General features: G+C 43.7%; 1 protein-coding gene across 1 annotated transcript in view; it reads left to right on the top strand.

Moving 5' to 3' along the window:
• ift80 (intraflagellar transport 80 homolog (Chlamydomonas)) overlaps positions 1–22,337 on the top strand; it is a 53,460-nt gene extending 31,123 nt beyond the window's left edge. Inside the window, exons 13-20 of the mRNA XM_081370724.1 lie at positions 3,262–3,326; positions 9,944–10,079; positions 10,200–10,347; positions 11,214–11,385; positions 21,061–21,150; positions 21,224–21,396; positions 21,576–21,699; positions 21,919–22,337. Coding sequence (XP_081226850.1) covers positions 3,262–3,326; positions 9,944–10,079; positions 10,200–10,347; positions 11,214–11,385; positions 21,061–21,150; positions 21,224–21,396; positions 21,576–21,699; positions 21,919–22,029 — 1,019 coding nt within the window. The 3' untranslated portion in view covers positions 22,030–22,337. The remainder of the gene's footprint in view (positions 1–3,261; positions 3,327–9,943; positions 10,080–10,199; positions 10,348–11,213; positions 11,386–21,060; positions 21,151–21,223; positions 21,397–21,575; positions 21,700–21,918) is intronic.
• Positions 22,338–25,957: the final 3,620 nt, after the last annotated feature.

Below are 25,957 nucleotides of genomic sequence, written 5' to 3'. Positions count from 1 at the left end.
TGTAGGGGTTAGTGTGTCGATACATGTAGGGGTTAGTGTGCTGATACATGTAGGGGTTAGTGTGCTTATACATGTAGGGGTTAGTGTGCTGATACATGTAGGGGTTAGTGTGCTGATACATGTAGGGGTTAGTGTGCTGATACATGTAGGGGTTAGTGTGCTGATACATGTAGGGGTTAGTGTGTTTATACATGTAGGGGTTAGTGTGCTGATACATGTAGGGGTTAGTGTGCTTATACATGTAGGGGTTAGTGTGCTGATACATGTAGGGGTTAGTGTGCTTATACATGTAGGGGTTAGTGTGCTTATACATGTAGGGGTTAGTGTGTTTATACATGTAGGGGTTAGTGTGCTGATACATGTAGGGGTTAGTGTGCTGATACATGTAGGGGTTAGTGTGCTGATACATGTAGGGGTTAGTGTACTGATACATGTAGGGGTTAGTGTGCTGATACATGTAGGGGTTAGTGTGCTGATACATGTAGGGGTTAGTGTGCTGATACATGTAGGGGTTAGTGTGCTGATACATGTAGGGGTTAGTGTGCTGATACATGTAGGGGTTAGTGTGCTGATACATGTAGGGGTTAGTGTGTTTATACATGTAGGGGTTAGTGTGCTGATACATGTAGGGGTTAGTGTGTTGATACATGTAGGGGTTAGTGTGCTGATACATGTAGGGGTTAGTGTGCTGATACATGTAGGGGTTAGTGTGCTGATACATGTAGGGGTTAGTGTGCTGATACATGTAGGGGTTAGTGTGCTGATACATGTAGGGGTTAGTGTGCTGATACATGTAGGGGTTAGTGTACTGATACATGTAGGGGTTAGTGTGTTTATACATGTAGGGGTTAGTGTGCTGATACATGTAGGGGTTAGTGTGTTTATACATGTAGGGGTTAGTGTGCTGATACATGTAGGGGTTAGTGTGCTGATACATGTAGGGGTTAGTGTGCTGATACATGTAGGGGTTAGTGTGCTGATACATGTAGGGGTTAGTGTGCTGATACATGTAGGGGTTAGTGTGTTTATACATGTAGGGGTTAGTGTGCTGATACATGTAGGGGTTAGTGTGCTGATACATGTAGGGGTTAGTGTGCTGATACATGTAGGGGTTAGTGTACTGATACATGTAGGGGTTAGTGTGTCGATACATGTAGGGGTTAGTGTGTTTATACATGTAGGGGTTAGTGTGCTGATACATGTAGGGGTTAGTGTGCTGATACATGTAGGGGTTAGTGTACTGATACATGTAGGGGTTAGTGTGCTGATACATGTAGGGGTTAGTGTGTTTATACATGTAGGGGTTAGTGTGCTGATACATGTAGGGGTTAGTGTGCTGATACATGTAGGGGTTAGTGTGCTGATACATGTAGGGGTTAGTGTGCTGATACATGTAGGGGTTAGTGTGCTGATACATGTAGGGGTTAGTGTACTGATACATGTAGGGGTTAGTGTGTTTATACATGTAGGGGTTAGTGTGCTGATACATGTAGGGGTTAGTGTGCTGATACATGTAGGGGTTAGTGTGCTGATACATGTAGGGGTTAGTGTGCTGATACATGTAGGGGTTAGTGTGCTGATACATGTAGGGGTTAGTGTGCTGATACATGTAGGGGTTAGTGTGTTTATACATGTAGGGGTTAGTGTGCTGATACATGTAGGGGTTAGTGTGTTGATACATGTAGGGGTTAGTGTGCTGATACATGTAGGGGTTAGTGTGTTTATACATGTAGGGGTTAGTGTGCTGATACATGTAGGGGTTAGTGTGCTGATACATGTAGGGGTTAGTGTGCTGATACATGTAGGGGTTAGTGTGCTGATACATGTAGGGGTTAGTGTGCTTATACATGTAGGGGTTAGTGTGCTGATACATGTAGGGGTTAGTGTGTTTATACATGTAGGGGTTAGTGTGCTGATACATGTAGGGGTTAGTGTGCTGATACATGTAGGGGTTAGTGTGCTGATACATGTAGGGGTTAGTGTGCTGATACATGTAGGGGTTAGTGTGCTGATACATGTAGGGGTTAGTGTGCTGATACATGTAGGGGTTAGTGTGCTGATACATGTAGGGGTTAGTGTGCTGATACATGTAGGGGTTAGTGTGTTGATACATGTAGGGGTTAGTGTGCTGATACATGTAGGGGTTAGTGTGCTGATACATGTAGGGGTTAGTGTGCTGATACATGTAGGGGTTAGTGTGCTGATACATGTAGGGGTTAGTGTGCTGATACATGTAGGGGTTAGTGTGTTTATACATGTAGGGGTTAGTGTGCTGATACATGTAGGGGTTAGTGTGCTGATACATGTAGGGGTTAGTGTGCTGATACATGTAGGGGTTAGTGTGCTGATACATGTAGGGGTTAGTGTGCTGATACATGTAGGGGTTAGTGTACTGATACATGTAGGGGTTAGTGTGTTTATACATGTAGGGGTTAGTGTGCTGATACATGTAGGGGTTAGTGTGCTGATACATGTAGGGGTTAGTGTGTTTATACATGTAGGGGTTAGTGTGCTGATACATGTAGGGGTTAGTGTGTTGATACATGTAGGGGTTAGTGTGCTGATACATGTAGGGGTTAGTGTGCTGATACATGTAGGGGTTAGTGTGCTGATACATGTAGGGGTTAGTGTGCTGATACATGTAGGGGTTAGTGTGCTGATACATGTAGGGGTTAGTGTGCTGATACATGTAGGGGTTAGTGTACTGATACATGTAGGGGTTAGTGTGTTTATACATGTAGGGGTTAGTGTGCTGATACATGTAGGGGTTAGTGTGTTTATACATGTAGGGGTTAGTGTGCTGATACATGTAGGGGTTAGTGTGCTGATACATGTAGGGGTTAGTGTGCTGATACATGTAGGGGTTAGTGTGCTGATACATGTAGGGGTTAGTGTGCTGATACATGTAGGGGTTAGTGTGCTGATACATGTAGGGGTTAGTGTACTGATACATGTAGGGGTTAGTGTGCTGATACATGTAGGGGTTAGTGTGCTGATACATGTAGGGGTTAGTGTGCTGATACATGTAGGGGTTAGTGTGCTGATACATGTAGGGGTTAGTGTGCTGATACATGTAGGGGTTAGTGTGTTTATACATGTAGGGGTGTGTTGTGTAGCTCCTGTTGTAGGTAGACCACGCCGTATATGAGAGGCCAAGCGCTTCAAAAGTGGGACATAACTGCAATGTAAGCTGGGATTTTACATGAAGACCTTTCAGACATCTTATGATGTTCATGTTGTTCTCCTTCCTTCTCTTCTCAGTCGTCTTTCTGTTCGAGGCCCAAACGGGAAAAGCCATCGGTGACGGCAAACCTTTGACACACAAGGTAGACACACACAAACAAACACACGTACAGTACTCTGTCATTACACACACACACACACCACAACATCCTCAGTGAAAAATAATCATCCAAAATGTCAGCCAAATAGAGAGAAATGCAGAAATACACAAATAAAGTATCAATCAAACCTAATTAAACTGCTGATGGTCTTACCAAGTCCGCTTGTTAGCTCTGATGTCATGCATCATCGTTTCTGGGTTCAAACGCTCTATTAGATGCTAAAAGCAAACAACCAACGCTGCTAATTTACACTCATGGTGTTCTGTAGCACTACTGACAAATCATCTCCATACCGAGATCTCAGATAGATGTCCAGACAGTGATTCATCTTTTAGAAATCATTAAAATATTGGTGTCCCGAGACAGTGGTGTACGCCAGGAGTTAATAAAAGCTTAGCGTACAGGTGTGCTACAAGGAAGTAGTGTTCATAAATGGCTGTTGGGATCATATTCTCACTTGAAACCAAGTAGAGGCCTGCACCTAGAAACAGATTTGACTTAAGATATGTGTATCAATGGAGAGTCTATTGTGTGGAGTGATATTTGTATGATGTAGTCGTTGCGTCTCCAGTCTTTTGTTTCTTTTTCTGGACTGTGTAAAAGTGGCCCCAGCCAGTGACTCCACCTTGTGGGCCAGTTAATTAGTGCAAAAAACAAATCGCATGTGCGAGCTGAGCATGCAGAGTATGCGCTGTAAATCTGGGTTAAGTGTGTGTACTAAGCTGATAATGAAATGTACGTTGTGTACACAGTTCACATGCCCTAGGGTTTGCTTAAAAAACAATGTATACTTTGGGCTTTAGAAGGAAGCTGCATATGAAGAGAGCTAGGCAGCAAGGCAGCTCACTAGTTTCTGTACGAGACTTGGAGTGGGGTTATTTAGCTGTACTACGTACAGAACTGACACAAATCACTTTATATGTCACAAGCAAGCATAAACCATGATGTCAGAGTGCGGTGACTTTATGGAGGTGCATTAAAGGGGATCTATTATGCCCCTTTTTACAAGATGTAATATCAGGTGTCCCCAGAATGTGTCTGTGAAGTTTCAGCTCAAAATACCCCACAGATCATTTATTATACCATTTTGAAAATGCCCATTCATGTATGTATCTTTAAAAGCAAATGAGCTGCTGCTCCCCGCCCCCTTTCCAGAAGAGGGCGGAGCCTGTACAGCATGTGTCTCTGATACTCAATCAAAACCAAACAGATGTTTTAGTTTTTGGCTATCATCTCTATCGCGGCCATGCTCATGTGACATTGCAGTTCTTCATCATCATGTAAGTTTATTATCTGCATGCGTTTTAAAACAAGCGTTCAATCCCACAGATCCCCCATGTTAAAATGCCCAACTTTACAGCAGAAAAAAACATGTTTACAGCCTGGTACAAAAAGTGGTTTTGGTCTAAATAACAAATTTTGCCCCTCATGAAAACTGTGTGGGGGGTGAATTTTTTTAGAACTCATCCATTTAAATTATATTAAGCCTTAAAGTTGTGCATAATTAAGGGCGTGGCCACTTGAGTGACAGGTGGATTGCCGCTGATGTCACTACTAGCCGTTTGTCTACTGTCTGTTAGCGTCACGTCACCTCAGCTAATCCGCTTCTGTGACCATTTCCGGTTATCCGGGAGTGACGTGCTGCCAAGATGGCGACGGCTGGCTCCGCATACTCTGGGCTTAAAAAATGCTCTCCAGAAACACTATGGGTGACGTCACGGACACTACGCCCATATTTTTTACAGTCTATGGTTTTAAAGCCATATCAGTCTAAACTAAGCGCACACACGCGCACCGAAAGCCGGATGTCAGACGGAGTGTTAAACTAAGAGTGTATTCACAATGTTGATTTTTGTTTTGTTTGGTGTGGTTCGCTTTCACACTGGCCTTTTTGCAAGTGAACCAAAATTTGTAAACAAAACCACACATGTGCTAAGGTCATCCATTCATTGGAAAGAAATACGGACCGTTCCAGTGTTTGTTTGGAACCGGACAGAGACCACCTCTTCAGCTGGGTCTCGGTACGGGTGTTTGCTCCGCACCCGAGTGCGATTGCTGTATTCACTCCTGCCCAAAAGATCCGCACCAAGGAGGGAAACGAACTTGAGCTCGATTCAATCGAACCAAACAAGACAGGTGTAAAAACACCCTTGGTTCTCTTTCACGTCTTATTGCACTCAAACTGTCAAATACACACAAGGTTATGTCAAACACATAAAGTTCATATAAACAGTTGGTTATGTATGTGAATGTAAACAGCAAGTAAAGAAATTGCATGTATAGTATTAAAGTGTAGTGGAGCGGCTAAGTGATATAATCGTTCAGTTTATGATACAAGCGTGAAAATTGGCATGAGCAGTCTCCATGGGTCACTTGACAAGAAAATTGTCCGAGCCACTTGAAATTTCAAGATTTTTCATTTTTCAAGATGGCCGACACCTTAGTGGAGCAGTTAAGTGATATACTGGTTTATTTGGTGATACAAGCATGAAAATTGGCATTAGTAGTCTCTGATGGTCACTAGACAATAAGCCACCCACAGCTACTTGAAATTTCAAGATGGCGGCCATTTTTCAAGATGGCCACCACCTTAGTGGAGCAATTAGGCTCATGGCAATTTTCATGATTGTATCACCAACTAAATGATTTTTTTAAGCCTAATTGCTGTAGGTGGCTTATTGTCAGGTGACCCACAGAGACTGCTCATGCCAATTTTCATGCTTGTATCACCAAATAAACCACTACTTCACTTAACTGCTCCACTAAGGCGTCGGCCATCTTGAAAAATGGCCGCCATCTTGAAATTTCAAGTGGCTCGGACAATTTTCTTGTCAAGTGACCCATGGAGACTGCTCATGCCAATTTTCACGCTTGTATCATAAACTGAACGATTCTGCCAAATATAAGCACTTATATGAAAGTATAAGTGAAAGCTCCACTAGTGAAAGCAACGTAATATACACTACCTTCTGCTAAATATGCTGTTAATATGAATCAAACAACAAGAGAAAAACAGAAAATCACTCACTGCTCTTGACTGAGAGCTTGGCGGGGCCTATGCTAATAGGGCAGAGTCCGTCAGCAGTTGTGGGCAGGGCCTTTTTTTTTTTTTTTTTTTTTTTTTTTTTTTTTTTTTTTTAACCTTTATTTAACCAGGTAGGCACATAGAGGACTCATTCTCATTAAAAACGGCGACCTTGCCAAGATAAAGCGTCAAGGTGCAGACAACATAAAGTTACACATAGAAGACAAAACAGCATAATAAAAGTTACAAACAGTTGTTCAGTCAAAAGTACATCGTACAAAAATAAATAAAAATACAACTAGACAGTATTCCTAGTGAATCAATGGTAAAAACAATTTTTACACAATAGTAAAAACAAGATATTTTAAACTGTAAAGTGCAATATGCATTAATTGATCAAAAAAAAAAACTTTTTGCACAAGGGAAAAAATGACAATACTAACATGAACAATGATGTGATAATAAGTTAGTTATTAATCGTTTGAAAGTGGATAACGGTACAATTGATTCAAGCCTTAAAGATTTTTGTAGTTCGTTCCAATCGTTAGCTGCAGAAAACTGAAAAGAAAAACGGCCAAAGGAAGTACGGACATTGGTAGTGGTTAATGTGATAAACCTGCTTGATCGCAGATTACGAGAGGGAGAAACTACCAAAATTAGGTTTCTCAAGTAGGTAGGGCCTTTGCCTAGGATAATTTTGTAAATGAAATAGAACCAGTGTCTTTGCCGTCGGATGTGAAGAGAAGGCCAGCCAATGAGTGTGTAGAGGTTACAATGATGAGTGCTAAATGGAGCGTTGGTGGCAAAGCGTATAGCACTGTGATATAATACATCTAGCTTTCTAAGAAGAGTGTTAGAAGCGGATCTGTAAACTACATCACCAAAGTCTAGGATGGGAAGGATAGTCATATTCACAAGAGCATGTTTAGCGGAAGTAGTGAAAGAGGCCCTGTTACGAAAAAGAAAGCCAATCCTGGATCTTATTTTAGATTGGAGTTTGTTAATGTGGGAATGAAAAGAAAGAGAAGAATCTAACCAAATACCAAGGTATTTATAAGTGTCAACAATTTCCAGTACAAAGCCGTCCAGAGTGGAAATTTTTTTTTGTATAGGAAGGTGCAGAAAGAGATCGATTGAAGATCATACATTTGGTTTTACTAGAATTTAAATTTAATTGGTGACTGCGAAATGAGTGTTGCGAAATGAGTTGTGGGCAGCTGCCGTCAGCAGCTGCCCACAACTGCTGACGGACTCTGCCCTATTAGCATAGGGCAGAGTCCGTCAGCAGTTGTGGGCAGCGCTTATGCTAATAGGTCACAGTCTGTCTGCAGTTGTGGGTGGAGTCCGTCAGCAGTTGTGGGTGGGGTCTAAGCTAATAGGGCAGAGTCCGTCAGCAGTTGTGGGCAGGGTCTATGCTAATAGGGCAGAGTCCGTCAGCAGTTGTGGGCGGGGTCTATGCTAATAGGGCAGAGTCCGTCAGCAGTTGTGGGCGGGGCCTATGCTAATAGGGCAGAGTCCGTCAGCAGTCGTGGGCGGGGTCTAAGCTAATAAGGCAGAGTCTGTCAGTAGTTGTGGGCGGGGTCTATGCTAATAGGGCAGAGTCCGTCAGCAGTTGTGGGTGGCGTCTATGCTAATAGGTCACAGTCTGTCAGCAGTTGTGGGTGGAGTCCGTCAGCAGTTGTGGGCGGGGCCTATGCTAATAGGGCAGAGTCCGTCAGCAGTTGTGAGCAGGGTCTAAGCTAATAGGGCTGAGTCCGTCAGCAGTCGTGGGCGGGGTCTAAGCTAATAGGGCAGAGTCCGTCAACAGTCGTGAGCGGGGTCTATGCTAATAGGGCAGAGTCCGTCAGCAGTTTTGGGTGGAGTCCGTCAGCAGTTGTGGGCGGGGCCTATGCTAATAGGGCAGAGTCCGTCAGCAGTCGTGAGCGGGGTCTAAGCTAATAGGACAGAGTCCGTCAGCAGTCGTGGGCGGGGTCTAAGCCAATAGGGCAGAGTCCGTCAGCAGTTGTGGGCAGGGCCTATGCTAATAGGGCAGAGTCCATCAGTAGTTGTCGGCGGGGTCTATGCTAAAAGGGTAGAGTCTGTCAGCAGTCGTGGGTGGGGTCTATGCTAATAGGGCAGAGTGCGTGAGCAGTTGTGGGCGGGGTCTATGCTAATAGGGCAGAGTCCGTCAGCAGTTGTGAGCGGGGTCTAAGCTAATAGGGCAGAGTCCGTCAGCAGTCGTGGGCGGGGTCTAAGCTAATAAGGCAGAGTCTGTCAGTAGTTGTGGGCGGGGTCTATGCTAATAGGGCAGAGTCTGTCAGCAGTTGTGGGTGGGGTCTTTGCTAATAGGTCACAGTCTGTCAGCAGTTGTGGGTGGAGTCCGTCAGCAGTTGTGGGCGGGGCCTATGCTAATAGGGCAGAGTCCGTCAGCAGTCGTGAGCGGGGTCTAAGCTAATAGGGCAGAGTCCGTCAGCAGTTATGGGTGGGGTCCGTCAGTAGTTGTGGGCGGGGTCTATGCTAATAGGGCAGAGTCCGTCAGCAGTTGTGGGTGGGGTCTATGCTAATAGGTCTCAGTCTGTCAGCAGTTGTGGGTGGAGTCCGTCAGCAGTTGTGGGCGGGGCCTATGCTAATAGGGCAGAGTCCGTCAGCATTCGTGGGCGGGGTCTAAGCTAATAGGGCAGAGTCCGTCAGCAGTTGTGGGTGGAGTCCGTCAGCAGTTGTGGGCGGGGCCTATGCTAATAGGGCAGAGTCCGTCAGCAGTCGTGAGCGGGGTCTAAGCTAATAGGACAGAGTCCTTCAGCAGTCGTGGGCGGGGTCTAAGCCAATAGGGCAGAGTCCGTCAGCAGGCGTGAGCGGGGTCTATGCTAATAGGGCAGAGTCCGTTAGCAGTTGTGAGCGGGGTCTATGCTAATAGGGCAGAGTCCGTCAGCAGTTGTGGGTGGAGTCCGTCAGCAGTCGTGAGCGGGGTCTAAGCTAATAGGGCAGAGTCCGTCAGCAGTTATGGGTGGAGTCCGTCAGCAGTTGTGGGCGGGGCCTATGCTAATAGGGCAGAGTCCGTCAACAGTCGTGTGCGGGGTTTAAGCTAATAGGTCACAGTCTGTCAGCAGTTATGGGTGGAGTCCGTCAGCAGTTGTGGGCAGGGCCTATGCTAATAGGGCAGAGTCTGTCAGCAGTCGTGAGCGGGGTCTATGCCAATAGATCACAGTCTGTCAGCAGTTGTGGGCGGGGCCTATGCTAATAGGGCAGAGTCCGTCAGCAGTCGTGGGCGGGGTCTAAGCTAATAGGGCAGAGTCCGTCAGCAGTCGTGGGCGGGGTCTAAGCTAATAGGGTAGAGTCTGTCAGCAGTTGTGGGCGGGGCCTATGCTAATAGGGCAGAGTCCGTCAGCAGTTGTGGGCGGGGCCTATGCTAATAGGGCAGAGTCCGTCAGCAGTCGTGGGCGGGGTCTAAGCTAATAGGGCAGAGTCCGTCAGCAGTCGTGGGCGGGGTCTATGCTAATAGGGCAGAGTCCGTCAGCAGTTGTGGGTGGGGTCTATGCTAATAGGTCACATAATCGGTCCCCTTTAAGTGACAAATCTCTGCTTGTCTCTCTGTCAGATAGAGGTGGTGTTAGTCGCACTGGATCAGTGCGGCCTGTCTAATGACAGAAGGATCGCTTTGATCGATAAGAATCGTGACCTCTACCTGACCTCTGTGAGAAAGCTGGGCCGAGCTCACAGCATCTATAAGATCGGTAAGAATCCAGAAGGAAACTCTGTGACAGTCTGTCTCTGGTGAAGTCGCACTGAATTCAGTCAAGCATCTGTATTAAGGTTTGATTAATTTGCATGGAATCTTTGTAATTCTTGCCCAGGTTCAATGGTTGACACTGTGGCCTGGAACGACTCTGCTAACATCCTGTGTGGAATCCAGGACAACCAGTTCACTGTGTGGTATTACCCTAGTGTGGTGTTTGTGGACAAAGACCTGCTCCCCAAAACCATCTTCAGCAAGGACAGCAGGTACACGCACTTCAACGAACTTCACTCACATCTGAAATGCACAGTCATAACCATCAGTCAGTGGCTACGTTTACATGCAAACAAATAATCCATTAGTAATTGAATTGACGGCTTAACACCTTAATCAATCCGATTGAGCTTGATCTGAATGAAAGGGATGGTTTATTCCTTTTCTAATCCGATCGAGAGAACATGTAAACACTTGATCAGACTGAACACCGAAACTGAAAGGACTGCGCATGTGCAATGACGTAGAAATAGCGTAATGACGAATGACGTGCGGACCGAGCTGTTCTTCCTGTTGAATAAAGTGTCTTATTAATGAGTGTCTCGTCATCCTAAAATTCTCCTTTCACTCTTCAGTGTGTGTGAAGTGGAGCAGGACAACGTCCCACCAGTCCTTGTTTCAGATTCTCATCCACAGACGACGGTTTTGGGCATTTTTACTGTGTGATCAATGTAAGCAGCGGCACAACGGTTCATATGATCACTGTCTCCAAATTATGACCAGAAATGGATAAATATTAAGTCTGCTGTTTAAAACAAATAAAGAACCAATGCAGGAGAATGGTTATTATGTGCAAACTCTGTATATTTGTGCAGTGTGCGCATGTCAAAAAATATATTCAGATTTGAAGCTTGTGACATATAAACACACACATCAACCCGATCACGTTTAGCGTTCATGTAAACACTACATTCAGATTCATCAAGCGGAATGAATTCAGTCTGATTGAAACAAAAGTTGTGCATGTAAACGTAGCCAGTGGTGATTTGTGTATTTCTAGGAGCCCAGTAGTAATTGAAGACTTCAGGAGACTGTACTTGAACTGTGTGTGATGTTTGATGAGTCATGTCTTCTGCAGCGAGTTAAGTCGCTCTCCTCAGATCGTGAGCTATGTGGGCACTCAGGTGACTGTCAGACGGGTGGACGGCTCACTGGTGTGCACCGCAGTGTCCCCGTACCCGACCTTACTGCACGAGTACACCGGCAGCGCCCGCTGGGAGGACGGCCTCCGCATCTGCCGCTTCGCTAAGGTCAGTGGAGCAGGGAGCGCTCTCTTGTGTGAGTGTAAAGGTGTGAGGAGCCCAGAGGTCTTCAGCCCTGCTCCTGGAGCCACACTGTCCTGCAAAGGTCATATCCAACATGCTTCAGCTCACACCAGTGTGATTTTCAAGTGTCCCTGAAGAGCTTGATGAGCTGGTTAAGGTGTGTTTGATTAGGGCTGGAGCTGAACTCTGCAAGACAGTAGCCACGTTTCCATTACCCTTCTAATTGTGCAAATTGAAATTGCGAATTGAAAATACGCCCAATGGAAACACGTCATTTTCGCAAAAACTCCCATTTATCGCAAAAATGTTTTTCTGCTCGCATGAGGTGGTTTTTCAGGCAATTCGAAAAATAAATATTTCTCAAAACTGCAATGAAAACAGTTTTTGCGCATTTACAGTCACCTGACGTAGATGACACGGTGTGTTTTGACAGAATACGAGACACAGCTCTTTATTCAATTCATAATAGACAGGAATTACAGGAATACTGGATTCTAAACCTCAAATAAATGCCACAATCTAGAGCTTGAAGCAGATATGAGGGAGAAACACCCAGAAACACCTCATTCGAGCCTCTCCCAGGTTTAGTCGCATAACATCGGTTAATGGAAACGGCATCATTTTACAATAGTTTTTTCTCGACATTTAGAAAAAAATCGCAAAAGTTTTGCGCAAATCTGTAATGGAAACGCGCCTAGTGTGGCTGTGTCTCAATCAGCTCCCTAGTTCAGTAGTCAGGGCACTGATCAGGAAGTCATTAATCTTACAGTCCCCCTGTAGTCAATCATTTTATCCCTTAAAACTCATCTTTGATCACCAAAATGACATTTAAGCATTTTTTCCTTGAAAAAAAATCTCCATGTCTTAAAATAGTTTGACTGTAACTCGACACCCTTGCCTCATTTAGTATATGCGGTTCTATGAATATGCAAATGAGCCCCACCTCTACTCACTCAGCTCAGAGATCCACTGGTTGACGATCACACGTTGATCTGATTGGTTACAAGGTAGTTTGTGACGTCAGAAACACCAGCGATTGCAAAGCGTGTTTTTGAGACTGTCTTTGGTTCACTGCAGTTTTAAGGAGGAAATACTCAGCAATGGTGTCGACTTATGAGTTTACACATGGTTTGTCTTAAAGCATATTAAAAACACCACACAGACATATAAACAACATTAAAAGCTGGATTTTCATCACAGGGGGACTTTAAGGGCTGTCTCAACTACAAAATCTACCAGTGCACTGAAACGTTTGCTCCCTAAAAAGTCCCACAATGCACCGTGAAAACCAGGAAGCATCGATGCTCACTATGTTCCCTTAACGGAAGTTCTGAAGTGCGAAACTTATGCTGCGTCCCAATTCGCCTACTTATACTACGCCCTAAAAGTATGTACTCTTTTTGTGAAGAAAAAGTACACACTTTTGAGTAGGCAAGCTTTGGGACATACTACTTCGTCATCTTTAGCGGACAGCTCTGTCGCGTGCATCCTGTCACCGTAAACTGCCCTGTCAATCATCTTGTCACAGTTAAAATCCTCCATTCAGTCTAATTTAAACTGTTTTAAATGTGGTTGCACGTTGATCTGCCAGTCGTGGGTCTTTCATGCGGAGACTCTCCTCATGTGTTTGCAATTTGAATATAATGATGCATTTAAAAGTTAATGGCTAAACGTATCTTTACAAAAGTTCACAATGCTTCTGCAGATGCAATATAATGTGGACAACATTGAATAAATCAATTTTCGTCAGGTTAGATACTGATAATTAATCACTCAAACCCCTTTATCTAAACCTCTCTACATAACCGCCGGACTCGCGCGTCCTCCATGTCTGTAGTTTTTTATCACTTTTCACTCATGTTTGTAGTTCTAACCGAATCCTCGTCCAAAGCGCGATGGGTTGTGGGCAATATTAGACGTTAGAGTGAGCATCGATCTGCACTTCGGATTCTGACCGGAAATAGTAGACCATCCTGGTCTCTTTGGAACACTCATTTCAACATACTACGATTTGGGACGTGTTAATTCTATTTTCGAATACTATTTAGGACAGATAGTATGCGAATTGGGACGCACCGTTAAACTCACTACACGTAATGACACGGAATAAATGTTTCTTGTTTTGACAATACTGACTTTTTATATAAAATATACTTTTTGATTGGCTATTATTATTTTGTATTAAAAAACAACAACAAAAAAACAGTTCCTTGCTCTGGTTTTCATAATTTCAGAAAACAATTTTGGTTTTACTGTCTTGGTGCTCAACAGAATAACTGACTAAAGGAATGAATTCCTGTGAGCTTACAGTGTCAGAACGTGTGTGTGTGTGTGTGTGTGTGGACAGTGAAACCTAAAATCAGCTACAGTCAGCGCCCCCCACAAGGAAAACCAATCAATAACATACTAAATAGTGTTTTAATTAATATGGAAAATAGGTTTATGTGAGTTGTGTTGCTGTCTCTCTTACGGTTGTCATTTCTCCTCTCGTCTCTGTGCTCCGGAGGAGGACGTATGTTTCTCTGTCTCTGTGTGTAACAGCAGTAGGCGGCAGCGGTTGTTCTGTCAGGAACTCAATAACACTGTGCTTGTGACATCACAATATGGTTGAATCACACCCTAATAAAAAATAAATAAAAAATAAAGCATTAAACATTAAATGGCCGTGGAATAAAATGCTTAGTTGGTGACACTTTACAATAAAGTTAAATTTGTTACAAAAGTAAAACTTTTTTTACAGCATTTATTAAACTATCTATGCTAAGCTATGTTAAAAATGTATTAGTATAGAAATTAACATGAACAGAATTTATTATAAAGAGAACTGGTCATTGTTAGTTTGTAATGCCTACACTAATGGTCAAACGTTTGGAATAAATAAGATTTATTAATGTTTCTGAAAGAGTCTCTTCTGCTGCTCACCAGGGCTGCATTTATTTGATAAAAAATACACTACTAAAAATAGTGAAATATTATTCCAATGTAAAACAGCTGTTTTCTATGTGAATATATATAGTAAAGTTTAATTTATTCCTGTCATCAAAGCGGAATTTCCAGCATCATTACTCCAGTCTTCAATGTCACATGATCTTTCAAAAATCACTCTAATATGATGATTTGCTGCTCAAGAAACGTATAATTTATGATTATTATCAATGTTGAAAACGGTTGAGCTGCTTCATATGTTTGTGGAAACGTCTCTGGTTACAACTGTAACCCTCAGGGAACGAGGCGCTGCATTGAAAGAAGACACTTTGGGGACCACCCTCAGCGTGATGCGTCTGAAACCTGAATGGAACTAGTCTAATCTCGATTGGTGTTGCGTCATGACGTCACGGAAGCTACGGAAGCTATAAAAGGACGCCGGATCATAACAGCATCAGCTTCTTATAGATCAAAGCAAGTCATTATCAGGCAGGAAGTGTGGCAAAAGGACGCAGCGTCTTGTTCCCTTCTCAGGGAACGAGGGTTACAGTTGTAACTATCACGTTCCCTTTCGAGGGAACTCGCGCTGTGTCGAAAGGCGACACTTTGGGGAATGAAATGCCTACTGCGTCACACTGACTAGTGTCTGTCCTTGTGTGAAGCAATCTGGCACAACTCAAGACGTGAGAACTTGTGAACCCGGTGTAGAGGGCAGATCCAGGCTATAGTATCTTATGAAGGTCTGTGGGGAGGCCCAGGTCCTATTTAAGGAAAACCCCAGCTAGCAGGGCCTTAGAGGATGCCACTCCTCTAGTCAAGTGGGCTCTTATCAGTAGAGGTGAAGGCAAACTGTGCGCCTCATACGCTGAGGAAATAGCCTCTACGATCCACCTGCTAATAGTATGTTTAGAGGCAGAGGAAAACTTCTTAGATGCAACTGGTCCGACTTCCTCCAGCCCGAGGATCTATGTACATAGCCCTCCAAGGCTCGGACAGGACATAACAAATGTAGCTTTGATCAGTTGCCGAATGCAGTGGAGGATGAAATGCCTGTAAAATCATAGACCGTGCCACACTTGATGGCACTTTGGGCACATGTCCAGGTCTAGGGTGGAGAATGACTCTCACTCTGCCAGGAGCAAACTCAAGGCAAGAGGGAGCGACAGATAGCGCCTGCAAGTCCCCAACTCTCTTGAGGGACGTGATGGCTAGCAGGAAGGCTACTTTCAGGGCTAAACATTTCTCAGACATCTCGTCAATGGGTTCGAAGGGTGCCAGGGATAACCCTTCAAGAACCACTGCCAGGTCCCAGACAAAAACTCTGGCTTGGACAACAGGCCTCATCCTCCTAGCTCCACAAAGGAAACATACTATGAGTGGGTGTCTCCCCGTAGTGCCCTCACTTAAAGGCTTGTGGATGGCAGCTATAGCCGCCACATAGACCTTAAGTGTGGATGAGGAGAGCCCGTCAGAGAAGCGACCTTGGAGGAACTCCAGTACTGAAGCCACTGGGCAGTTAACTGAGTCCAGCCGATGATCTCTGCACCATCAATTGAAAAAATTCCATTTTAAGGCATAAAGGTGGTGTATTGAGCCCTCGGCCTGAGAAAGAAGGTCCCTCCTGATTGGGATTTGCCACGTATGGCCTGATAGAATTGCTATGATGTCTGAAAACCATACTCGGGCCGGCCACAATGGGGCTATTTGAAGCAGACTGACCCTGTGCTGCCAGACCCTCTCTAGAACCGCTGGGAGCAGGGCGATCAGGGGAAATGTGTACAGACGTTGCCTTGGGCACGCCTGTACCATGGCATGCAGCCCCAGGGGAGCTGGATCCGTGACGGAAAACCAAAGCGGACAATGTGTGTTCTCGTGAGAGGCGAACAGATCCACTTCCGCCTGGCCGAACTTCCTCCACCGTCTCGGGTGGAGTCTCCATTCCCCGGGCTTCAGCCCCTGCCTCGACAGGATGTCTGCCCCCATGTTTTTTTCCCCGGAAATAAACATTGCTCTGAGTGAGAATAGTTTGCCCTGGGACCACAGAAGAACCTGATGCACCAGTCTGCATAGAGGGCGCGATCTCAGGCCCCCCTGCCGACCACCAACGTATTGTTGGTTCGAATTGTTCGAACTAGAACATGATGGCCTCTGAGGTCCGGAAGGAAGTGTCTCAGAGCCAGAAACACTGCCAATATCTCCAGGCAATTGATGTGAAAGATGATGATCCTTCCAAAGACCCTTGGTGTAGCGGCCCTCCATGACCGCTCCCCAGCCTGTGAGGGACGCATCCGTAGTCACTATCTTTCTCTGACATGGTGCCCCCAACACAGGGCCCTGGGACAGGAACCATGGTTTCTTCAGGTGACCAAAGGACGAAGGCACCTGCGCATTACTTTGATTATGCGAAATGTCTCCCTCAGGGAAAACCCTCTGGTCCTGAGCCACCACTGTAGGGGCCTCATGTACAGCAGGCCAAAAGGTATTACGTTGGACGCTGCTACAAGGAGCCCCAGAACCCTTTAAAAAAAAGTGTTTGACAATTATGGCCTGGCCTAGCTTGAAACTGGTGACTGTAGTCAAGATGGTGTTTATATGAGCAGGAGACAACTGTGCCCGCATTGTAACTGAGTCCCATACCATCCCCAGAGATGTAGTTCTCTGTTGAGGAATTAGTGAACTCTTTTTGACATTGAGTCTCAGCCCCAAGCACCTCAGATGGCGTAGAACATCATCATGGCCATCTCCTCTGACTGTGCTAGAATGAGCCAATCATCGATATAATTGAGGATCCGAATGCCCTGAAGTCTCAGTGGAGCTAGAGCAGCACCCATGCATTTCGCGAAGGTGCGAGGGGACAATGCTAGGCCATAGAGAAGAACCCGATATTGGTACGCCGTTCCCCCGAAGGCGAACCTCAGGAATCGTCTGTGATAGGGAAGGATGGATATATGGAAGTAAGCGTCTTTCAGATCTAAACGAGTACCCGGACCTGATTTGACTCACGATAATAGGTATGGTTAACATCTTGAATTTGAATCTCCTCAGAGACCGATTCAATACCCTTAGATCTATAATAGGACGTAACCCCCCATCCTTTTTGGTCTGCTTTTGCAGGTGTGAGGAGCGGCTGGCTTGTGGGACTGCTTCCTGGCGCAGCCCCATGAGATCTGGAACGACAGTGGGGGATCAGCTGTTTAAAAACTACTGACTGTCGCTTCGCCTCCTGAAACCTCTCGACGACAGTATTAACTGCGTCGCCAAAGAGGCCAGAAGGCGAAAGCGGGGCATCGAGGAGAAAGGCCCTGTCCTTCTCCCCAATGCCCGACAGGTTCAGCCACAGGTGTCTCTCCATGGCTACCAATGCTGCATTTAACGTCGTCGAGGGCGACCTTCCCACTGTCATCCATTTCTTTCAGGAGGTCGGCCTGGTATGCCAGCATAATCCCCACCGTGTGCAGGCATGCTCCAGCCCGACCCGCCGCCATATATGCTTTGCCCACCAATGCTGATGTAGTACGGCAGGGTTTGGAGGGCAGCGCCGGAGCCTTAACCCTCTGAGGTCTGAGCTGTTTTCTGGGCCCTGGAGGTGTTCTGACATTCTCTGACATTTCTGGTTATTTCTGTTACTTGTGACATTTTCATGGCTAAAGTCTAATTACACTGTATTCAGCGCAAACTCTGCTACAATAATATATCAGCAGCATGTATGTAAAAGTTTGTAGTTTTGAGATAATGACATTTATGCGTGGTTTGTGAAAATACAAAAAAAAATTCTCACTGAAATAAGGCCATGAAACCCATACTGATTATTTCTTCACAAGACTTTTGAAAATTGTATGACGTAGCCTAGAATATTTGCTCCAAAACTATGTGAAAATCACCCTGACTGCTCATTCAGATAAGACAATATATTGATTTAAAACTTTTACAACGTGTTTTGTGTTAGAAAGCTTTATGCGGGAGCTCATTAATATGTAAGCTTTTCACACCTGAGAAAGACAAAGAACCTCCCCTAACAGCCCTATTAGGAGCTATCAGGCCCTATCATTCTGAGCAACCTTGCACAATACTGTAAATGAGGAGATTTTAAAAAGAATGGCTTTTAAATTGTTTGGATTTATTTACAACACAACATAATCCAAAGATACACAACAAATGCCAAAAAAGCACTTCAAAGACAGACCTTTGTGCCATTCCTAAAAACATTGTACATACCTTTCATTTCCAAGATTTTCACTTTACCGTGTTCACGTACAGAGACTCATGTGAATGTTGAAGTCCTCAGTGGCATCTGGGCCCTGAAAAAAAAAAGTGAACATACTGATATCAAGAGAAAGGCCTGCACGATTTTGGAAATAAATATTAGATTTTTCTGGTTAAAATTGCTTTTTAAAATTCCTTTTTAAAATTCACAGAATACACACACACACACACACACACACACACACACAAATGTTTCCAACATAATATAATGAACACCAGGTTTGTTGTGCCTTGTAGGCATAAGGTATATGCGCAGTGCCGGATAAAATAATAATAACAATAAATAACCTATAGCAGTATAAATCTTCCAAAAGATTTCAGTAACAACTAAGCTAGAGAAAAATATATTGATTATCATGTTACTTCAAATGTTTCCATCCGTTATGATGATATGAAATTAGATAATAATAAAAACATGAAGCCGTTTGGTGCGTTTTGCTTTCATCCAAAATATGATACTGTACATTCAAACGCGATCGCTATCAAAAATATGATACATTCAAACGCGATCGCGCTCAAATATAAAACATTATGGTTACCATATACATATCTACGTTTGAGCAGATATCCACAAACACAGTAACAGTAAACACGGGTCTAAATATTATAATATTCCCCATATATCTAGCAACAGTTCAACTGCAACGTGACATTTATGCAACAATAACAAACTAATATGTAAGAATTTCTTACCTTATCTTTCTTGTCTTCAAATCGCGTTCTTCTTCTTCTGAGGTAGCCTAAATCCAATGTAAGCTCAGGCACGTCTTTCAAACTCGACGAAAAGTGAAGTGTTTTGTTGTTGAGGTAATGAGCGAGTCCGCGTTCCATGTGGAGATTTGCATGTGAATATCTTTTGCGCGAGTGGGCGTGGCCAAATTAAAAATAATTAGGAAGCGTTTGAGAAGCTGGACATCTTGTTGGTTTTGTACAAATTACTTAAACAGAGAATATTTTTTTTCGTTTTGAATCCGATCATTTAAAAGTACACACTTAAATGTTTATAAAGGTATATGGCTCATAAATGTGTGACACGTATTCGCTGAGTTTTGTTTCAGTTTATAGACGTGCTCAAGAAAAAAAAGTTCACCGCGACAGAGAGGCAGAACGCACACCCTGTTTATTTTCTTTATTTTACAAAAGCACAATGTTTTGGTTTGATTGTAAGTGGACACATACAAAAGGAGAAATATCAGATTTTTTTTTTATATTTCTTTTTTCTGTATGACTATAAATGACTGAGTAATTTAAGTTTATAGTGCTACAATGTGGAGAAATTCCAGCAAAACGCGCCCGCGCGTTTGTCGACCTCAGAGGGTTAAGGAATGACGCAGCGTCGGGTGAAAGATACGATGCCAGTGTCTCTTCCACCCGCGGCATCACCCCATAGCCGTTCTCTTTCTAACCCAAAATAGACTAATATATATGGACGTTTGGGCTCGATAATCGTGATGAGAACGGCTTGTTCCACGATCTCGACACCATAGTGTGGAGATCAGTGAAAAATGGGAGGCTCCGGCGCAAAGACTGTGACTTTTTTTTTTTTCAATGTTTCCTGCTTCTCTGATGGCCAGTCGATGTTTAGTTTGGCCACTGCTGTGGTCACAACCTCCAGAAGCTCCTCGAAGGCAGGAGAATGAGGTGCCGAGTCCTCAAATTCTCCTGCCTCGATGCCGAAGGTTCGATTGCTGAAGACCAGCTGACGTTGTTATGATCCGCCGTCCTTTTATAGGTTACGCATTGCCGTCAAATGCGGCGTCACGAGTGACGTCATGACGCAACACCAATCGAGATTGGACTAGTTCCATACAGGCTTCAGACCCATCATGCTGAAGGTGTTCCCTAAAGTGTCTTCTTTTGACGCAGCGCAAGTGCAAAAGTGTTCGTCTTTTACCTCGAAAGGGGACTGTGATCTTTAAAAAAGTGACTTATGGTACAAAACACTTGTGTTTCAAATTTCTATTCATCAAAGAATCCTGAAAATTGTATTGTGATTTCCACAAAAATATGAAGCAGTTTGATATAATAACCATTATTAATAATGGAGCACCAACAATAATTGAGTAGTAACTACAATAATTTCTGAAGGATCATAAAAAAATCATAATTAGCTTCTGACCGAACACTAATGAGCTTATCTTTTAATTTAGCTGACAAACTCTACGGTGGCTGTGTTTTGCTAATTTACCAACAGAACGCTATCAAGTCAAGTCAAGTCACCTTCATTTATATATGAAGCCTATATATAGCGCTTTTTACAATACAGATTGTTTTAAAGCAGCTTTATAGTGATAACAGGAAAATAATGCAACAAAGTTTGTTTCTGCTGTACAGCAGATCTAGAAGAAAATAGTGTAATAGTCCAGCTGAAGTAAGTTAGTGATGGTTCATCTGTGAGTGAGTGTGACTATCATCAGAGCTAAAGTGTAGAGTTGCAGCACTGGATGTGCCTGACGCTGTTCTCTCTCTCAGGATCAGGTGCTCTGGTCGTGTCTGGCAGGTCTGGCGATGGCCAATCGGGAGCTGAGCACAGCAGAAGTGGCGTATGCAGCCATTGGAGAGGTGAATCTGCACACTACAGTGGGAGAACGTCTCGCATCAGAGGCTCTTTAACACTCGTCTCTGTCTCTCCTAGATTGATAAGGTGCAGTACATCAACTTCATAAAGGATCTGCCGTCGAAGGACTCGTGCCTCGCACACATCCTGCTGTTCAGCGGACACGTGCAGGAGGCCGAGGCCAGTCTGCTGCAGGCCAACCTCACGTATCACGCCATCCAGATCCACATCAACCTCTACAACTGGGACAGGTGTGTGTGTGTGTGTGTGTGTGTGTGTGTGTGTGTGTGTGTGTGTGTGTGTGTGTGTGTGTGTGTGTGTGTGTGTGTGTGTGTGTGTGTGTGTGTGTGTGTGTGTGTGTGTGTGTGTGTTTGTGTGTGTGTGTGAGTGAGTGTGTGCGTGTGTCGTGCTCATGCTTCTCTCTTCACAGGGCTCTGGAGTTAGCGGTGAAGTACAAAACCCACGTGGACACGGTCCTCGCTCACAGACGGAAGTTCCTGCAGGACTTCAGCAAACAGGAAACCAACAAGAGATTCCTGCAGTACTCTGAGGGAGTATGTTCACCTGCATGCTCTTATCTGTAGCACTATTAAAACACTCTCTCTCTCACACACACACACACACACACACACACACACACACACACACACACACACACACACACTCACTCAAACTGTTTGTTGATGGGATTGAAGTCCTCACAGAGAATTCAGGCTTTTATTGTGTTTTATGTTGTAATGTTGTAATGTTTCTTCATTCCTGCTTGTGCTCAGGTGGAAGTGGACTGGGAGAAGATCCAGGCTAAAATTGAAATGGAGTTTGCTAAAGAGCGGGAAAGAGCAGCCAGCTCATCCATCAGAAGCAGCGTGTCTGTTCGCCGCTAGACACACACACACCTCTAGTATAGTTCAGGTAAACTGAGGTCTGGATCCCAGCCAGCCATTACTGATCTACAGAGTCAGACTCTTCAACACTCACTGTTATATCAGTTCATATCTCAGCACCTGAAGAATACACATCAGCCTATTAACAGGCATCATGTCTCGCTCGGCTGTTATTTATATCTTATTATCTCATGAAGATTTTGTATAGCATAAAAAGTTGTTTTTGTATATCAAAAGTTTGATTTATGTTTATGCAATAAATGCAGATTTGAAATAAAGCTCAAATTGTGAAAATCTAAATATAACCCAAAAAATTATTCCATGCACATTGAATCAGTGAAAGTAGAAAAACTAGGGATGTCCTGAGCCGTAATTTTTTATCTGATCGTATCATCTATCCTTTATTTTACGTCTGCTGTCACGCAGGTTTCGTGCAGTAGGTGGCGCCATCTAGTAGGTTTGCCAGCGTCCACTAAAAGGAAAAGAAGAAGTGACGAATAGACTTGGGGATATGAATAAGGATCTTACAGATAAATCTTCAATGTTTTCTTGCATTTTAGTGTTGATAACAACTTCGTATTATCCAGTCAATTGCTCTCACATAATGATAGTTACACTTATAAGCCTGACCATAAGTTGACCACTGCATTAGTACTGTACTCTACAATCAGTGACAGTCCTCTATAGGGCATCTACATCTGATCATGGACCATTTGTATGACTGTTGATATGGAAAGTCTGCCTGAGATGAATTATGAGTTTAAGAGGGCCAGCTTGGTAAAACTAGACTGGATCAAACTCCTGCTGAACATTTAAAGGTTCTTTACTGGCTTGATAAAACATGGGCTGTTGCCAGTGTCTGTGTTGTTGGAAGCTTTAGTGCCAGTTATCAAGAATAAAGCCGGCAAATTGAAAAGTTGGGATAATTACAGACCAATTGCACTAGCTAATGTGTTATCAAAAGTTTTGGAAAGAATTTGCCTTTAAGGGCCTGCATAGTACTGATTTGTGTATATATGCACTGAAAGTAATAGTAGAGCTGTATAAAAGGCAAAATTCATCTGTTGCAATTGGCTTTATTGACGCCTCTAAGGCTTCTGGCAGAGTTAATCATAAAAAGATGTTTGGTAAACTAAGACACTCATTTCGTCACGTACTTGAAAGCATGGACATAGAATATTATCCACAGACGTTGAAGAGGAAGGCTAACCGCGAGCCAAGTAGAATATAATAGAATGAGGCATTTATATAGCGCTTTCATATGTACTACTGTACACCCAAAGTGCTTTACAATCATATCAGGGGATCTCCCCTTAACCAAGTGTGAGCGTCAACATCAACAAGCAAATAATTAAATAGTCACGTGTCAAAATAGTATAGCTGGTTCTCCAGGACATGGCAAAAAGACAGTCTTGTTATATCAATTAGATAGGATTATTTGGATTGCTTTAGATTTTTGGATCTGGACTGGACTGCTTTTTGATTTGGATTGCCCTTTTGGATTTGTTTGCTTTTTGTGACTCTTCCTTTTTCCTGGTAATGGACCAGCAAGAAAGAGGAAATCCTCCCCTGTCTGGGCTCAACAGAAGCATCAGTGTCCTCATTTACACCAGCTGGCACTGGCATTTTTATGTCCCCCTGCATCCTCTGTTCCTTGTGAAAGGATCTTTTCCAAGGCTGGAGAGATTTTGTCCGAGAAGGGGAATCGTCTAAACCCCAGCGCACTTAAAATAATTCTGTTTCTCAATAAAAATCTATTGTAATCCTTCCTTCACCCACCACAAACATCCCAAAAAACTCATATTTCTTTAGAAGCTTAGCTGTGGATGCACAAAGACCTTGCTTTATTTTATTCAATAATCCAAATGTCTCTTGAAGAGTCCGATATGACTCTATTTGCCAACTCTATTTTGGCAACAAGTCGGTCAATTACGGTGACAAACACAGCTGTTCTGAATTACTTCTGAGTGACTGTCCAGCTGTCTCGTGTTCTGTAGGATCATCTGCATGTTTTTTTTCTTTTTCGTTGTCTCTGTGTGTCCATTCTCTACTGTTGCAACACTGTTGGAGACACATTTTTAGCCTCATTCTCAACGGCGTCAAATGAATCACGTAAGCTTGCCACATAACCCCTCAATGAACCAACCAAATCAACTGCCTGAAGAGCAGTGCTTGCTCCCTGGAATCGTTGGAGTATGTTATTCCACAAAAACGCATTCTTTAGCTTTTCTATTTTTTCTGCGCTCTTGCTTGATCATGAGTAGGGATATTCCTCTGAGCATCATTTTCCATGTTCACAAGCGACTCCTGAATTTTGGCATAGTTCAGGTTCAAAGCTTTGATTGCTTGCGCATGAGATGACCATCTTATGTCAGACAGACTTTTCAAACTCTCTATCCTCTGATTTTCACTTGGTTTTAGCCCTGCTTTTATTATCTGCCAACTGGAAGGTGATTTTTATGCAAATGTAAAAAGCACCTGAACAAAAGAAAAAAAAAATCTCTGTCTCAAAGCAGTGATTTGCACTATTAAGACACACCAAATTTAGAGTGTGCACAGCATATGGTATCCATTCAGTTAGTGGGTTTATCTCTTTAATGCGTGCTTGTAACCCTTTGTAAGTGTCTGACATGTTGGCCGTGTTGTCGTAGCATTGGCCTCTACAGTCTTTAATATTAATTCCCATGTCGTCTAAAACAGCTAGTACTGTCCGGCAAACTCTCCTGTGTGACTCTGGATAGGCAATAACATGAGAAAACGTTCCTCGATGCAACCACTAGGTGTCACATAGCGCATAATGTATGTGAGCTGGTCGGTGTGCGAAACATCTGGAGTGGAATCGATGCTCATAGAGAAATACTTCGCTTCTTTGATCCGACGGATTATTTCAGAAAGCACTTGCTTACCCATAAGTTCAATGAATTCCAAACAAGTATTTGAGGAAAGATATGAAGGCTTTCCTCGACCAGCATTACCATATCTTTCGATATGTTCCTTCAGAAAAGGATCAAATTCACTGTGAAATTGTTGTGTACTTGCTGAATCTCTCTGCATTACAGCGGTGAACAAAATCAGTCATTGCCTTCTTATAGCCACCCAAACCCTCATGTTCACACAAGCATACATCTGCATTTTCCCAGTCATTAAAGCTTTCTGTCAGTGCGGAATGGTTATTGCTTTGCCCAAATAACCTGCAAGCAAAACCAAATACGGTCCCCCTTGAGGGAGAATATTTTAACATACCCATTCCCATGAGACAAACTCGTTATTGGTGAGTTTTTCAAAAGTACCTCTTTTGGTGTTTGTTTTTTCTTTCTGATCCTGCAAAACTTACATTTGAGTTTTGGCACGATTCTGGGCCCATTTTAGTCCAATATGCCTGCATTTGTTCATTTATTTCACCCCAGTCTGCTGGATGGGAGCTGTACATTGAACTTGATAATTCAGGATCAATGACTGCTGTCTCCCTTCTGTCATCTTTTTATATAGGGAACGAAACACTGGTGGCGTCATTTTGGACATGTTGGATTGTGTTTGTGGAGGAACAGATGCTGGCATTCTTGGTTCAACATACTCTGATGTTGGCTTGTTATTACCGCTTGAATGTATTGAAATTCCCGTGCTAGCCCCTTGCTCCTCTGCAAGCGCACTCACAGCATCATCCGACGTGCACACCTCGAAACTGCTCTGTTCTACATGCCTGATGTGGCAGTGGCTAGTTGATGGGGAAGTTGGCGAAATAGGTTATAATGGCTCTGCATTGTCTGTTATGGTAGAACCAGTAGATGCAGTGTTTGTACTCAAATTAGCTGCAGTCGTTAGTGGCACTACCTTGTCTCCAAATCCAGACCATTGACTGGGTAATCCAACAGCCGAGGAAGATCTGAAATATCCTGATAATTTTGGGATCTTTTGCAGAATATCTCTT

The sequence above is a fragment of the Scardinius erythrophthalmus genome (genome assembly GCF_964197995.2).
Source record: "Scardinius erythrophthalmus genome assembly, chromosome: 7".
In the NCBI taxonomy this organism is placed as follows: Eukaryota; Metazoa; Chordata; class Actinopteri; order Cypriniformes; family Leuciscidae; genus Scardinius; species Scardinius erythrophthalmus.
The sequence above is the reverse complement of the archived record's forward strand: the minus strand, read 5'-3'. Positions and strand labels throughout refer to the sequence as shown.